Source organism: Sebastes fasciatus, chromosome 12 (assembly GCF_043250625.1).
Source record: "Sebastes fasciatus isolate fSebFas1 chromosome 12, fSebFas1.pri, whole genome shotgun sequence".
Lineage (NCBI taxonomy): Eukaryota > Metazoa > Chordata > Actinopteri > Perciformes > Sebastidae > Sebastes > Sebastes fasciatus.
In genome coordinates, this window is record NC_133806.1 from 25973904 (window position 1) to 25991007 (window position 17104).

Below are 17104 nucleotides of genomic sequence, written 5' to 3' on the forward strand. Positions count from 1 at the left end.
ATTTATCTTCTTGCTTTTTAAAAATGTTATTTCAATCAATAATTTGTATTGTTTATAGTAGTGCTCCGTTTTAAAATGAACATATTTGTTGGTGTTGTGTTGTCACTGAGGTTTGTTCCAGCAGGGGGCGACGTTTCATAACTTCAGAGTCTTCTGAGCTGGAAACCTGCAGAAACACACATTCAAACACCAGTAACACCAGTACCAGTAACACCAGTAACACCAGTAACACCAGTAACACCAGTAACAATAACACCAGTAACACCAGTAACACCAGTAACAGTAACACCAGTATCAGTAACACCAGTAACACCAGTAACAGTAACACCAGTATCAGTAACACCAGTAACACCAGTAACACCAGTAACAATAACACCAGTAACACCAGTAACAGTAACAACAGTAACACCAGTAACACCAGTAACACCAGTAACAATAACACCAGTTACACCAGTAACACCAGTAACACCAGTAACAGTAACACTAGTAACACCAGTAACACCACTAACAGTAACAACAGTAACACCAGTAACACCAATAACACCAGTAACACCAGTAACAGTAACACCAGTAACACCAGTAACAGTAACATCAGTAACAGTAACAACAGTAACACCAGTAACAGTAACACCACTAACACCAGTACCAGTAACACCAGTAACACCAGTAACACCAGTAACACCAGTAACAGTAACACCAGTATCAGTAACACCAGTAACACCAGTAACACCAGTAACACCAGTAACACCAGTAACAGTAACACCAGTATCAGTAACACCAGTAACACCAGTAACACCAGTAACACCAGTAACACCAGTAACACCAGTAACAGTAACACCAGTATCAGTAACACCAGTAACACCAGTAACACCAGTAACACCAGTAACAGTAACACCAGTATCAGTAACACCAGTAACACCAGTAACAATAACACCAGTAACACCAGTAACAGTAACAACAGTAACACCAGTAACACCAGTAACAATAACACCAGTAACACCAGTAACAGTAACACCAGTAACACCAGTAACACCAGTAACAATAACACCAGTTACACCAGTAACACCAGTAACACCAGTAACAGTAACACTAGTAACACCAGTAACACCACTAACAGTAACAACAGTAACACCAGTAACACCAGTAACACCAATAACACCAGTAACACCAGTAACAGTAACACCAGTAACACCAGTAACAGTAACACTAGTAACACCAGTAACACCAGTAACAGTAACACCAGTAACACCAGTAACAGTAACATCAGTAACAGTAACACCAGTAACATCAGTAACAGTAACACCAGTAACACCAGTAACAGTAACACCACTAACACCAGTAACAGTAACACCAGTAACAGTAACAACAGTAACACCAGTAACACCAGTAACAATAACACCAGTAACACCAGTAACAGTAACACCAGTAACACCAGTAACACCAGTAACAATAACACCAGTTACACCAGTAACACCAGTAACACCAGTAACAGTAACACTAGTAACACCAGTAACACCACTAACAGTAACAACAGTAACACCAGTAACACCAGTAACACCAATAACACCAGTAACACCAGTAACAGTAACACCAGTAACACCAGTAACAGTAACACTAGTAACACCAGTAACACCAGTAACAGTAACACCAGTAACACCAGTAACAGTAACATCAGTAACAGTAACACCAGTAACATCAGTAACAGTAACACCAGTAACACCAGTAACAGTAACACCACTAACACCAGTAACAGTAACACCAGTAACACCAGTAACAGTAACACCAGTAACACCACTAACACCAGTAACACCAGTAACAGTAACACCAGTAACACCAGTAACACCACTAACACCAGTAACACCAGTAACAGTAACACCAGTAACACCAGTAACAGTAACACCACTAACACCAGTAACAGTAACACCAGTAACACCAGTAACAGTAACACCACTAACACCAGTAACAGTCAGTGGAGCTGCTTGAGAAAATGACTGGTAAAGTTACAGATGAACAATCATCATGTTGTGCTCCAGAGATGGAAACTAAAATGTACATAATACTCATTTCTCTTGAATATTTATTTCTGAAGAAATGTACTTTTCACTCCACTATCTGAGCTGAGATTATTCTTATACGTTAATATCTGAAATTAAAAACTCATCATACATCATTAAAAATATGATGAATTGTTTAATTTAGACTCCTCAACATTGTATATACTGTATACTGTTGCAGGAAAGATATCAGAAAGATATCAATTCAAATACTTATTACTTAATTAGTAACATCGTTCTTGTAATTTGACTCATAAAGTTAAAATTGACTAATATCCCATAGCTGTGACCTTTAAAAGTTAACATTTAAATTATTTTCCTGTGACTTGTCTCATAATTTTGACTTTAAAAATGTACATTTATGAATTGTTTTGAACTACTTGAGTAATTGTATCCTTCTTTGCTTCTGCTTGGCATAGATGGACTTTGATAAAAAAAAACTGATGTTTTGATTTGGAAAAAGTTCAGCAGGAGTTTAAACAAAAGATGAAAAAAGATGGTGTATTCAGTTTCAGTATTGTATCGGCTGCCATGAAGAGCACTTCTTTACTTTCCTCTGCACGAACACAGTGTGACTCTGAATGTCACATTAGTTTCAGATGCTGAAAACGGCAACGTTCAGTCACACTTCCTGTCTTCTTTCATCTCAATGATTTCAAGCTTCTCTAGAAATCTGAGTTTAGCTCTGCTGGTCCTTCAGTGGGACTCCATCATCAAGAATAAATGAGGCTTGAAGGAATAGTCTGTGGTGTCGATATACTGTAATATCAAAGAGTATAAAAGCAAAGAGACAAAACTCTGGTGTTTTTTTGAAGCGTTTATATTATTTATAATATTTTAATTGTTCAACACAGGCCATTTTGGTAGAATATGAGCATTTAATTTTGGATTTAGTTTTCTTTTATTTATTTTTGCATTTATTTATTTATGTTTGCATTTACTTTTATTTATTTTATATTTATTTTTAAATGTATGTATTTATTTATGCATTCATTTCTTCATTTATTTCTGCTTATTTCCCCTTTGCATCTCACCCCTTATCTATTTCCCCAAACTTATTATTTTTTTTATTCTTTTCTTTATACATTTCTGCCTCATTATGCAAATGAGAGGTCTGTCCATCAACATGTGTCATCATGGGCTCAGAGTGCGTAGACGGACTATATGCTAGCCAGAATTTATACTTGTGAACATCTTAATAAAACGTGCTGCTGATGTTAGTGAAAGTGCAGCTGCTGAGTTCAGGAAATGAAGCGTCCTCGAGGGGCGAGGAGAGTGACTCATACTTCCCATCATGCCCTCCCCTCCTTCAGCCAAACAAACACACACTTTCTCTCTGCAGCGTTCAGACTGAAAGGGTGTGTTACAGTAGAGCCTCGGCAGAGGACTTGTATTTTTTGGTATTTTTGTCTCCAGTTTATTGTGCATATTTGGACATACGTGTTACGTTTTAATAACGGAATCAAATCCTATTTGGCATTAGTTGCATTTAGTACAAACTTGAGACAGAAATGGTGCAATGAGCCTTTAATTTACAACATGCAACAAATCACAACTTGTAGTTTAAACACACTTTTAAAAAATGTAGAAAAACAACACAAGTCATGTGAGCTCTTTGTGATGTGACATATAATAATACTGTGGACATCTTTTTTTTCTAAAACATAATAAAATCACTTCATTTCTCCAACCCGCCAGCACAAACCTCAAGACACACCTTGCCATTTTAAATGTGGTTCCATTTTCTTCAGTTTATTTCCTCACAGAAACCAGACCAGCCCATTTGCTTGCACATAGCAGGCTAATGGACCAATCTGTACATCAACAGAACATTAAGGCACTTTGGAGAGAAACCTAAATAATCGAATAATAACCAGGGCGTCTGAGTCCACTGGGCTCTTCCTGTTTTAGGGATCACACTGGTGTTTTCTCTTGTTTGAGCCTGTTAGCTAGTAGCGTTGATCCAGGACCATGAATGGACATCTCACAGAACCCGGACATTTCAGTCACTTGTAAAATTTGTTAAGGGAAGAAAGTTGAAAATCCGAACTCACCGGGAGGTAGGCGATCATCTGTGCCATCGCCTACCCACCGGGTGGTAGATAATATTCTCTTTAAGGTGTTAAAAATGATGCTAGATAGGTAAAAACATAATTTACTCTGACCAAGAAAGGTCACTTCCATTAAAATCAACACAAACTATATAAAATCAAAGATATCACAGGATTTCGTCCTCGATTCCACATGGTCTGTATTGACTTTAATGAGACCTTTTCAGTCAAGGCAAATCATGTTTGTTTTTTCTGTTTTACACCTTTTTAAAGATTTTTTTTTGGGCATTTTCGAGCCTTCATTGATAGGACGGTCAGAAAGGGGGAGAGAGAGAGGGGGGGGTGACAAACGGAAATGGCTGCAGGTCGGATTCGAACCCGGGGCGCCGCGGCTAGGACTCAGCCTTTTTATATGGGCGCCGCTCTACCAACTGAGCTATGAGCACCCTGTTTTTACACCTTTTGAACCACTAAAACAGCTTCAAAGTTCATTCTTGACCTTGGAAGCAGATGACACTACAATCTCACGTCAGGGTCCATTTTCGTAGCTTTCAATCATATCACATAAGATCGATTTTTATCCATTCAGACCGTTTCGTCATCGGCTGTTTTGAAGGTCAAGCATGAACTTTGAAGCTTAATGTTTAAGCGACAGACGAGCGGTGCTTGATCCGAAGATCGTGTGAGACAATCGAAAGGTCCAGAGCAGCAACTAAATGGACCCTGAGGTTTTTGTTAACCTCCGTTACCAACGCAAAAATTAACTCTGAAGCTCAACTTTAAGGGATTAAGTCAACGTCATATTAACCTTGAAATCGAGAAAGGTCTCTTCTAATAAAGTCAATACAAACCACATGGAATCAAGAAAGAAATCCAACGGCATCTTTGGTTTTACATGGTGTGTCTGTCAGGGTAAATCACCTCTTTTGTTACTTACAACCCAACTAAAGTGTCAAAGCAGATTGCCTTGACCATCCAAGACCAACTTGTCGTATGACAGTCCTGGATCAGTACTTATTAGCCACCAAAGTATCTATATACTGTATCTCCCAGTGGACCAACAGTCAAATATCAGGTCACTTTGCACTAGTGAGAATAGATAGCATCATTAAGCATCAGAAAATACATACATGCCAAAATAAATAATGTAAACAGTCTGGTTTTGTTCAGCCTGGAGCCAGAATGAATCTATGATCAAAGTTTGTGTGTTAAGAATCTTTTCTAAAAGGAGAAAAGTGGAGACTAATGTTCGCAATTACAGCTCAGAGTTTCGATCATCAGCAGAGTTGAAATCTTTAATCTGAAAACACAAAAACTCTGAAAGATGGACAGATTCATTCTGGTTCCACACAAAACGTCCAGGCAGCAATATAAAACCCAGCTTTAGCGTCAAACAATAAAAGATGCACCAATAAAAAATATGGATATCAAATCTGATACTAAAACTGGATGCTGGAAAGATACTGATGGAAAAACTCGGTATATCAAAAGTTTAACAATAAAAATACAAAAAATCTTGAAACAAATCAAAGCACGCTAAATCTCAAAGATCTCAATTATTTTTGTCCAGTGATGCTAAACAAATGCTTCAGGTCCTGATATACATTTTCATCAGATTTGATCATTTAATCACAGTCAGCTAAAATGGCATTTAAGAAGTTTTATCAGTGCATCTAGAATGAAATAAAGTGTTCATTTGTCAAACTGGTCCAGACCAAAAATAAAATACAGTACAGTGAAGCAGCAAATATGTGAACACCTTGGACCATCACAGAAAGTTATATCTGAAAGTGAAATGCAGCTTTTATTTTGTAGAAAACAGCTTTTGAATAGTTGTGACTGTAACAGGGTGTTGGACCCCTATACACTGTGTGATTCTGGGCTGTCTCAGATAAAAGCTGACAATCGTGAGGGTGAAATCTTTGGCTGTTAATCCAAAATGGTGTTCTTAGATCACACTGTGAGACACGCCCACCAACTTTAGTTAAGAAATTTGGACTGCTGCTATGACCTTCAGGGGTCCGCACAATACCTAGTAAACAAGACCCGACCTGGGACCCGACTCAGACTGTTCCAAATTATATTCAGTCTAATTTGGTTGCGTAACATCCCATTGTACTGCCAGCAGATCAAGGCTTGTTCTCCAGAGGGATTGATTCATAAAGATGCCTTGCTGCCCTCTCGAGAAACTAGATTGTATTTCTCTCCATTAACGCAAAATGTAGTAAGTTAGCAAGCTGTGCCGAATGGACGATCGTGTAACCAAACCATTCTGATCTCACAGAAACATGTGTTAAAATGATGTGCCGACACCACAGACACAATGCCAATGTTTTAACCATCCCTACATGGACTTTGATTAAAACCAACTGTTTTAATCAAAGTCCATGTAGGGATGAGGGATTTCACCCAGGAAACCATTGTTCTTGTCCTGTGTGAAGCCAAAAGTCAACGTTGAGTTATTTTAAATTACGTAAACTACGTAAGAAGTTCAATTATTTAACCTAACCAAGTAGTTTTGTTGCCTAAACCTAACATTAAATTGTTTAACCAAATGATGTAGTTTAGTTGCCTAAACCTAACGTTAAATTGTTTAACATAACAACGTAATTTTGTTGCCTAAACCTAACATTAAATTGTTTCACGGTTTCAATAAGTTTAACACATTACATGCCATTGAGTGGTCGTGGGCATTTCACATATTTTTGTGAGATCTCTTTGATCCAAACTATCCGAAAAATAATGCATGAAAGCATTTTGGATTCAACGTCACTGATGGAAAACTTTACAAAAATGGAAGAAAGTATGGGTGTTAATGTGCTAACGTTGTAAAATGTAAACTGCCTTGCAGTAACTGAAGCTTGTGACTGGCAGCAGAGACACTGTGAATAAACAACATCAATTCTATGATGGAGTTTAGGATAGGGTTATATGAATTTGTTTGAACTAAATTTTAGAAAAAAGTGACGGTCCTACTGTCATCGGCTCCATGGCGGATCAGGTCTCCTATGAATGTATTTCTGCAGATTTTCCATGGGTCAGTTTTGTGCATTTTTTTGTTCTACTTACATTGTAACGCTCGACATTCATTGCACAATCTGACGTGCTTTAACCAAGATATTATTATAGGTATCTCACAGTGTGATATGCAGTGAAGCTGTTGGACCGCTGTTATCACACAGTGTGTAGGAGCTTTAAGGGATGCACCAGAAGTAACACAATAATCTGTATTTAAATTCATTGTAATTTGTCCAGTAAACCTAAACTTCCACATGGTCATAGGCAAAGTGAAACATTCGATTTTAATCCGATTAGACATGAATCGTCAGAGGAAATGTAACACATTCAGTGCAAAATCTGAAGCATCACACTAAGATTTTTTTTGGCATCTGATTAACAGTAAGGCAGTAATCTGAGGGTTAACATCGCTGACTGAAAGCAGAGTTCAGTTTCACATCATCAAGAGTTTTGGAACAAGAAATGGCAGGAAAGTTTCCCACTCACTAACAGACCACTCTATGTCTTCCAACACTCAGATCTAAATAGGATTTTTAATTCTACAAACATCACTAAGAGACGCTCCAGCTGCAGAAATGATTTGATATTTTCCATAGATTAGCTAACTGGTCAATTTCAACGGCATAAAAGAACTCTGATAAAAATTGAAATGGCCCTGACATCTGTGTGTCAAAAGGTCTGCAAGCTAGCTAACGTACTGACCTGGATACATAATGACTTCCACCGGACTTCACCTCTCTATTGTAACACACTCATTATATGGTTCCCCACACAAATGATGATGTTGCTAGGTAGCAGGAGTAGTTTTAATTTGACTTTGCCATTACCTTATCGTTCCTTCCTATCAATCGTCTTTCACAGTTACTGAAACTTTACTTTTACTGTAAAGTAAAACTAGTTAGCTACTAAACAACACAATGGCAACGCAGTTCAGATGAAATCATTCATCAAGTGTATTCCAGTGGTGCCTACACCTCAGATCTCTGTTGCTAATGAGCTAACCTTTGATAGCAAACTAACTGTAGGGAGAAAACAAGCTAACGTTATCTGACTAGCTACTTGTTTTTGGATATGAAAACTTTCGTAAGTATTGAAAGTTGGCATCGAATGTTTAGGTCCTTATCCTGTTGAATTATTATTTTTTTATTTAAGTTATATATTTTGCCAATTTTAGACAAAGTTCTTGTGCAGCAGCTTATGTTTAGAAAACATTTCAGAACTAGAGTGCTGCAGTGATGACGTATTTTTGTAGGCCAACCAGGAAGTTAGCATCTCCTCGGTTCCCTCGACAAAAAGCTAATGGGATTTTTCCATTGGGTTTTGGATTACTGCAGAAAATAAGGTCTTTGGCAAACAAATGTTTATGATACATACACGTTATGATTTCTGAAGTGTGAATGCAATCACCAGAAGTTAAAAGCTAACGCGAGGCTATAAACTAACTACTCTACGGTCACATGAGTGCGAGTATACACAACGAGGCTGTAAAGGAGGACGAGTCGGCGTGATGACGTTTAGTAGTACTTGTTAGCAACCGCCCTTTTTAAGACACATAAAAGCTTCAAAAGTGTGTGGGATATTTATTGATCTATTTTATGTCGTACAACAAAACGTTAAAATCTCTTCAGCTTGTGTTGACCACAGACCTTATTTCAGGCATCTAACTAAAAAACCCATTGACTTTCAGACAAGGGAACCGGAAGTGCTAAAATGCTCCCTCATTTCCAGGTTTTAGGACTCATTCCTGCACCAATTTATTGTTTTGCTATCTGCGTCGTATCTGCACTTGCCTCTAAAGAGATCAAAAGACAACCAGTCCTAGTTATGGAGAAATGATCGTATATCGTGGCCATTTTCTCAAGCTACCTAACAGAGCTAACTTGCTAGCTATAGCTAACTTAACATAGCTAGATTATGCTTCACCACTTAGCTTCTATCAAATGTTCAGTCCATCAGAAATGTTTGTAGAACTAAAAGACAAACTGCATTTTAATCCACTACTTCTAACCATCTGTGTACTATTAAGAAGACTCCAGTTTAATGGCACAGATACTCTGATTGGTCAGAAAACTACGGAGCTGGGGGCCATATGATGTGGAAATCTGTGCACACAGATTATTTAAGTGTTTACACTCACTAAATAAAAGCACAGATTGATAATCAAAGTCAGACAAATGGTGAAAATACTACAACATGCAAGGATAAAGTACACACCAGGAGAGGTATTGAGATATTTTGTGCTTTAACAGTCAAACAGAATTGTTGTGTCTGTTTAATATTTTTCTATGTGCAGCAGCACACTGCATATTTATAGTTTTTTCACAATTTTTCTGACATATTGTGCTTTTATTCAGCTGGTATGACAATTAAATGCTGCATTACATTAAAGCTTTTTCAAAACAATTATATTTATCTCCTTTTAATCTGAATGCCAGATGCATATCTGTGCATACATTTTATAAATCCATGCATATGTTGTATTTTTATCTGTATGTCTTCATACAATTTATTGATTCACATATAAATTCACCCGTAACTGTTTTTTAAATCCATGTGTACATTTTATTAATTTCTGCGCATGTTTTAGTATTTTTTGAATGCTTAAGGTTTATTAATGTTTGTACATTTAATAATACATGTGTTGGTTTTATTAATCGGTACATGTTTTATTAACTCATGCATACGTTTTATTCATCTGTAGGCATGTTTTGTTAATCTGCCCAATGTTTTATTCATCTGTGTGTACATTTGATTAATCTGTGTGTAAATTGTATTTCCAATTATAAATATATACATACATTTGCTTAAAGCAGCATATATTTCCACTCCCATGTTGATAAGAGTATTAAATACATGACAAATCTCCCTTTAAGGTTCATTTTGAACAGATAAAATGTGTGATTAATCGCGATTAAATATTTTAATTGATTGACAGCCCTAGTACATATTAATCTGTACAATCTATACAAAATACATGTGTATTTTTTCTTTATTAATATCAATGTTTTATTATACGCTTTATTAATCTGTTGATCACGTTGTATTAATATGTGCATAAAGTTTATTAGTCCGTGCAAACAGATTTCCAGTAATGTTCTCTACCATATGACCCCGACTGGCTTCATAGAAATCATAATAACATTTTTACTTTAATGAAGACATTGCTCTCTTTTTTTTGGCATCATTTAAAACTGTTACTGATGTGCTTTCTGAAAATTCAGATTGAATTTAAATTCAACATTTAACAGTTTTTTGTTTTTTTTAAAAGCACCAAGGACAGTTGTGCATGTCCCGTCTGAGAGGAAAAACAGGAAGAACAGCATATTGTGGTGAAACTGTAATAAATGCTGTCCTTTGATACTGAACTGAAGTTAACAGAAAATTGATTTCCACAGCAGAGTGTGTCTGACTGTGGGAAGTTAATGTGATGCTTCATGGGCGTCACTGCCGCACCCACATAAAGGAAGATTTAGTTCACTTGATGGTTATCTCAAATCAATGGTTCCTTTTATTTTCAGCACAGTAGTGAAATTACTGTTTGAAGGATATCTTTGGTGTTATTCTATATTTTTCTTATTGTCAACAAATCCCATGTGCAGATCCAAATCCTCAATCTGACTTCCTGTCTCAGCTCCAAGCCCATTGGTTCCTACGGAAGACTTTAAAAACACAAATACTGTATATAGTTTCATGTTTAAAACAGCTGCTCACTGTTGTTTTTATCAAACAAACAGGAGGAAATAGTGCATTTGTTGGGGACTATTTTCAGTGGCCGATTAATTCAATCCAATTTAGTGAGTATTTCAGGATATAATTGTTGGTTTGGTTCTGCACACAGGATTTGTTGACAATAACAAAAATATAAATTATCACCAGACTTAGCTTTTAATTCCAGAGAGATAAAGCACTTTTCTTTGTGTTTGTTTGCATTGTTAGCATGCTAATGTTTACTTTTGTGTCAATTCACAGAATCGTTTAGCATGCTATTATTTTGTTTTTTTAGCACACATTAGCCCCTGAGTTATTTTTTAGCATGCTAACAAAGTCCTTAGCATGCAAGTTATTTTCTGTAAAAGATTAGCTTGTTAATGTTTGTTAACACACTAGTGATGCGTCCGAAATTCCACACTAACATACTATTTAGTAGCTAAGACAGTATGTGGGATATTTTAGTAAGTCCAAAACCTTAGTATGGAACCAATAGTGCGCAAATTGCATACTATTTCCGGTGAAATATTACAGTATGCAACGCTGGACACCACAACGGAATAAATATCCCACAATGCATTGCGGTAGACGACAACGTTAATAACAGATGTTGACGGACAGCTCTGTAACATCAATAACGCTTCAATTTAACTGTAAGTATACGATTTCACTTTTCTGGCGTAATATTTATATTTTAAATGAATTCAGACTTTGATTCTCACAAACCGTCGTTTTGGTCACATGAGGTTGGCACTGGTTACCATGGTTACACGTCTCCAACCGTCAAGGAGGCTCTCAGGAAGTGACGACTTAAATTACTGCTCAGATACATACTACTGTTTATTCCAAACCAAAGTATGTTGAACGATAGTACATATATTAAGCGCGTTTTTGCATACTTTTTATGCATAGTATGAGATTTCGGACGAAGCCTTGAATAATGATTTTTAGTGTGCTAGCAACAATTAGCATAGCAGGCTAACAGGGCTATTACTGTGCATCATTTGATTTCTGGGCATTTAAGAAAAGGGATTTTTAAAAAGATTTTAATGCATCCGTGGTCCAGACTGCTTTTTACTGAGCTTGAGGAATTTTAAAAGTAGAATAAAAAAAGTTGGAATGAATGAGACTTTTGATTATGAATCGAGCAAATCAAGCTAGGTGCTGTAAACCAACGAGGAAGTGCAACAAAGAGGCGACTCGTGACTGCTACTGCGAGCTGACCTGTGACATTTTGGCGGGAAATCGTCAGGATTGTTTTATGGCACACAACAGGAAGAGGGCACTGTTCTTTTAGAGCTAACACAGTTTCAACTTCTCTAAAAAGCTTCTCTAAATATTTGATAGCAGAGGGTGGAAGGAGGGGAAATTAAAAACCAACATGTTTACCTTTTCTGGGAAGGAAAGTCAGGGTGGGAAGCAGCAAGGGGTGATGGGAAATGTAGTCGAAACAACAATACCAGGTGAGGGATTGTCATTCATTGATACTGATTCTATTGATACATTGATGGTTAAAATGTGACGGAGCACCTTTAACATGAAAATGTGACTTTAGAAGTCCGATAATACTGTAACTACGGTCCTGTCAGGGTTTTACCGTGATGATCAGCTGTTCCTTTACCTCTGTAGTAAGAAATATAATCCCATCAGGTTAATTATCCAGGTGGTTGCTAGGCAGATAATTGACCAGGACACAGGAAACTGCCTTCACAGCCGTCTGGAGCCTTCTTACACGGCTGCACCTGGAGGGAAGGAGGGAAGGAGGGAAGGGAGGAAGGAAGGAAGGAAGGAAAGGAGGAAAGGAAGGGAGTAGGGGAGGAAGGAAGAAAGGAAAAAAAGGATGGAGGGAAGCGAGGAAAGAAAGGGAGGAAGGATGGAAGGAACGAGGAAATAAAGGAAGGAGGAAAAAAAGGGAGGAGGGAAGGACGGGAGAAAGGAAGGATGGATGGAGGGAAGAATGGGAAGAAAGGGAGGGAGGAAGGAAGAAAGGAAGGAAGGAAGGAAGTAGAAAGGAAGGAGAAAGGAAGAAGAAAGGTAGGAGGAAATAAAGAGAAGACGGAAGGAAGGATGTATGGAGGGAGGGAAGGAAGGAAGGAAGGATGGATGGAAGGAAAAAAGGGAGGAGGAAAGGAAGGGAGAAAGGATGGATGGATGGAGGGAAGAAAAGGAATGAAGGATGGAGGGAAGGGAGGGAGGGAGGGAGGGAAGGAAGGGAGGAAGGAGGAAGGAAAGGGAGGAAGGAGGAGGGAGAAAAAAAGGGAAGGATGGTAGATAGGATAGAAGGACGAAGAATGGAAGGGTGCAGGAGATAAGGAGGAATGGAGGGAGGAGAAACAGAGAGAAGTGAAGAAGGAAGGATTGAAATAGAATTGAAGTGTCATCATGTGAACGTGGCTCAGATGTCTGATTAGGATTAGAACTGGTTCAGACATCAGTTCTCCTCAATGGCTGATTAGCGCCTTTAGCATTGTTAACATTCCTCACTGAAACCAACACACACAGTGAGACTCAGTGTGTCTCTTCTATCAAACGCTGTACGTGTTTTAACAGTTTTAACACAAGACGAATAGAACATCAAATATAAAACCTATCAAATGATAAAAACCATGTGCATGATGGGACGTACCGGTCTGATGAGGGCCGCAGGTCACGCTGTAAGACGTCCACAAGCTAACGGCCATCAGGAACGTCGCTATGAACCCAAACGCCTGCAAACAAACACACAACAGGGTCACACCATGTTAGCACGAACACACATTTATATCCTACTACATGTTTTGACTGCAGAAGTCTTAATCTATAAAATATTACAACATAAAAACAGATTTCTGATTTCTGATGAATCAGACGAACAATGTTATCAGTGAAGAAGTCAATGTGACTTCCTGTGTAATTAGAGGGAGGACAGACGGACAGAAGCAGGAAGGACGGAGCAACTCCCAACGGGATTTTAATAGTTTCTGCTTCAGCGTGGATGGCGGTCAGACAGAGGTTTCACTCTGCCTCTGCTTTCAGGAACCACAAACATCAAACCAAACTGCAATCAGTATGAAAACTTTTTAAATTCAAATTTGATTTATTTGAACTAAATAAAAGAATGACAACAAAGTTTTTGCTGGACTGAAATTAAACCTTTATATGCTGCTTTGTTTACTCAGCTGATGTGTTTCTGGACTCTGATTCGACCTGGGATCTAATACTTCCTGGCTTCTTCTGGTGCATCATCAGGAGCAAACTCAGTCCACTTCAGAAAAATAATCCCTGGCCTCAGTTTTATCTTTCAAACAGCGCTAGCAGCTTGTGCTAACTGGTGATAGCTCAGACTACAGGGAGGTTGAGAGCTGATCTACGGTCAGTACGACAGACGGCAGCAAGTCTGTCTCTTAAAGGAAACGACACACCAATGTCAGCCTGTCGGTGAGCGTCTGTGGCCCTAGTTTTTGAGGTGGTCGGTGAGAGAAATCCCTCTGATTGGCTGTTCAACTAATGCCGATTTACACAAAACAACTTCTCAAGCGATTTCACTGTCACAGACATATTTCCAATATTGGGATTAAATCGGGAGTTTTGCTTGAGTTGTGGCTCGCTCCCGTGATCTTGATCGTTTAGTGTAAATTGGTCATACAACTCAGTCCAAGCTGTCCTCAGTCTGTCTTTTTCTCGTCTTGATGTTCCGATAAAATCCAGTTTAATATTATCTTAAGTTCAATGACGCAAACATTGTCAACAACCAATAAGAGCGCTCTCTCCAGCAGCAAACAGGAAGCAGCAAACAGGAAAACTAGAGCTGCACAATTAATCTAAATTTTATTAAAATCGCAATATGACCTACTGCAATTTTCAAATCACAGGAGGTGTAAAATTTGTTAAAGGTGAAATGTGTGTCAAAATAGCACTTTAAATTAATTATTGTGGTGCTGCAGAGATGTTCTGGCATACACATCAAATTCTACAGACTTAAGAGAACATCTTTGTTTGGTACTGATCCCCACAAAAATCACACCATAATTACTTTAATATATTTTTCAATGAAAATGAGAATAATGATGAAAGAAATTGTCATTCCATCTGATATAGCCAAAATAATTGCAATTAGATATTTTTTCTGAATTGTTCAGCCCTATTCTAGATTAAATATTATACATCTACATTACTCCTGAATATCTACCTGTGTTTTATAGACAATTAACGGTGAAGGAAAGCTGATGAAGAACTAGCACACTCTTCTTGATGTTTCCTTTATTAACAGACTATCTATCTATCTATCTATCTGTCTATCTATCTATCTATCTATCTATATGTCTATCTATTTGTCTATCTATCTGTCTATAGTCCTCAGTAGGTCACCCAAGTATCCCAGAGTCTGTGTGGTTACGTACCGATCCGGCCATCAGTGCTGAAACTCCTCCGCTCTTCACAGCAGCGATGATGGAGGCGATTGAGATGAGGACGGTCCCGACGGAGTAATGAAAGAACTCCTGAAACAGCAGAGTGACAGACGAGGGTTTAATCAAAGACACTGAGAGGGAATCAACACACCACAAGACATTATTTATCTTCACAACATCATATTCTCACCCTGAATGTGTGAGGCTGCAGTTAAACTGTCTACTTGTGGTGGGTTAACTTTCACGCTGACGTCCTGCAGACTTTGTTTCACCTCCTCAACAATCAACTAACTAAAACGAGGTGGACCCAAACCCTCAACTCTTACTGCGATAAGAAAGAGACATTACCACGTTTTTTTTATGGATTACAATATGTCAGTCTGACCCACCAGGAATAAACTCCAGCATTTGGTTACACATTTTTCTGGAGCCATTATGATCTCAAATTACAACGGGAGCTGAGAGAGAAAGTTACTGTGTTGGATAATTAGCCCCAGGTAACAAGGCAAAAGTGTGCATGGCTCACATACTCCCATACTCACACACTCCCGCTCACTGCTTTACCCCTACTAAAGTAGGGCCAAGGGTTTTGCCTTTTTGGAACTACTGGAATTAATGTATTGAGCACAATCTAGCTTGTTATTAGCTCACGTGTGAAAGTGAAATAGTTTTTTTGAGATCTACTCCGAAAACAAAATTGAAGTAAAAAAAAGAACGGATGGACGGACACGCGGAGTGCTATATACCCCCGACTACGTTGTTGCGTCGGTATAAAGAAATATCCAAACAGGAAGAGTGTGACGTCTCAGAGAAGTGTTTCAGTCTTGCAGAGCAATAACAACATTTGTCCTGTTATTTTATTTTTGCAATTGATAAAGTTGCTACTGCACGAACACACACTAGCTGGAAAGATATCCACAGCCCCAGATGCTTTCCGACAGGTACACATGCACAATGTCGTATACGCATGCTGTATAACATTTCTGTCTGTTTGGGACCGGAGTGACAGCGGGGAGAAAAAAAGGGCTCAAAAGCATGGCGCTACTAAACCTGAGGGGACGCACCCTATTTTTCCCTGATAATGCGACACTGTGAACAACAAATCTGTGTTGAAACCAGCAGGAGGAAAGTTAGTAACTTTCCCTTTTAGCAGCTGGTGGGCGGCACAGTCCTGATTGGTTAAATAACGGAGCTATTAACGTTAACGGAGGTTCCATTGAGTTATATTGTGAGGCGTTCATACTCTGCTCAGTAAAATGACAATTGGGTGAAGGTAAATTACAACGTAGTTATGACATGTTCAAATGTAATCGTGTAAAATTTAGTTTTTGGCGAGAAACTTGAATAGATCCAGTTGTTTGAAGGAATGTTTTCACAGCAATATAAAATAGATATTAAATAGAGAATTATTACCTGATTAACTTACTTACTCCAGCTTGTGCTAAGATTTTTTTAATCAAAGCAAATATTTAAATAATTATTTGAATTGTGTGTTTTTATGCAAATAACCACTATAGATGACAGTAAGCACAGTACAGTACTGTGTACAGTACCCTCCCACCCCCCAAAAAACAGGGCTTCCCTGAAGCTACGGTGTAATTAGAACACTGTAATTTACCATGTATATAATGTTTTATATGTAAAATATATCAAACATTGAATGACATCAGATCTAAAATGTTATTCCTTCATTTAGCGCAGAGATGTCAAAAGTGGCAGACAAAAAAAAAAGGCTTGCCTGCCACTGTGGTAGACAGTGAAAAAAGTGAATTTCAGACCCTGGTGACATCACTAGTGACAGTGAGCTGGTGTGGTATTCAGTGTTATTAATCAGGAAGTGCATCTTTATTAAGAACCTAACTTATGAGATGAAGCTAACACCTTT

General features: G+C 38.1%; 1 protein-coding gene across 2 annotated transcripts in view; it reads right to left on the reverse strand.

Moving 5' to 3' along the window:
- Positions 1-26: 26 nt before the first annotated feature.
- The window catches only part of cmtm7 (CKLF-like MARVEL transmembrane domain containing 7), a 19014-nt gene continuing 1936 nt past the window's right edge, over positions 27-17104 (reverse strand). Inside the window, exons 3-6 of one of the 2 annotated variants that reach the window (XR_012596345.1) lie at positions 15211-15309; positions 13458-13539; positions 12453-12573; positions 27-166 (exon numbers count right to left, since the gene is read on the reverse strand). Coding sequence is in view for 1 of the 2 variants with exons in the window: in XM_074654432.1 (XP_074510533.1) it covers positions 12560-12573; positions 13458-13539; positions 15211-15309 (195 nt within the window). In the remaining variant the exon portion in view is untranslated. Of the gene's footprint in view, positions 167-3566; positions 12574-13457; positions 13540-15210; positions 15310-17104 lie in introns of those variants that run through there. The other variant, XM_074654432.1, reaches the window with a different exon arrangement.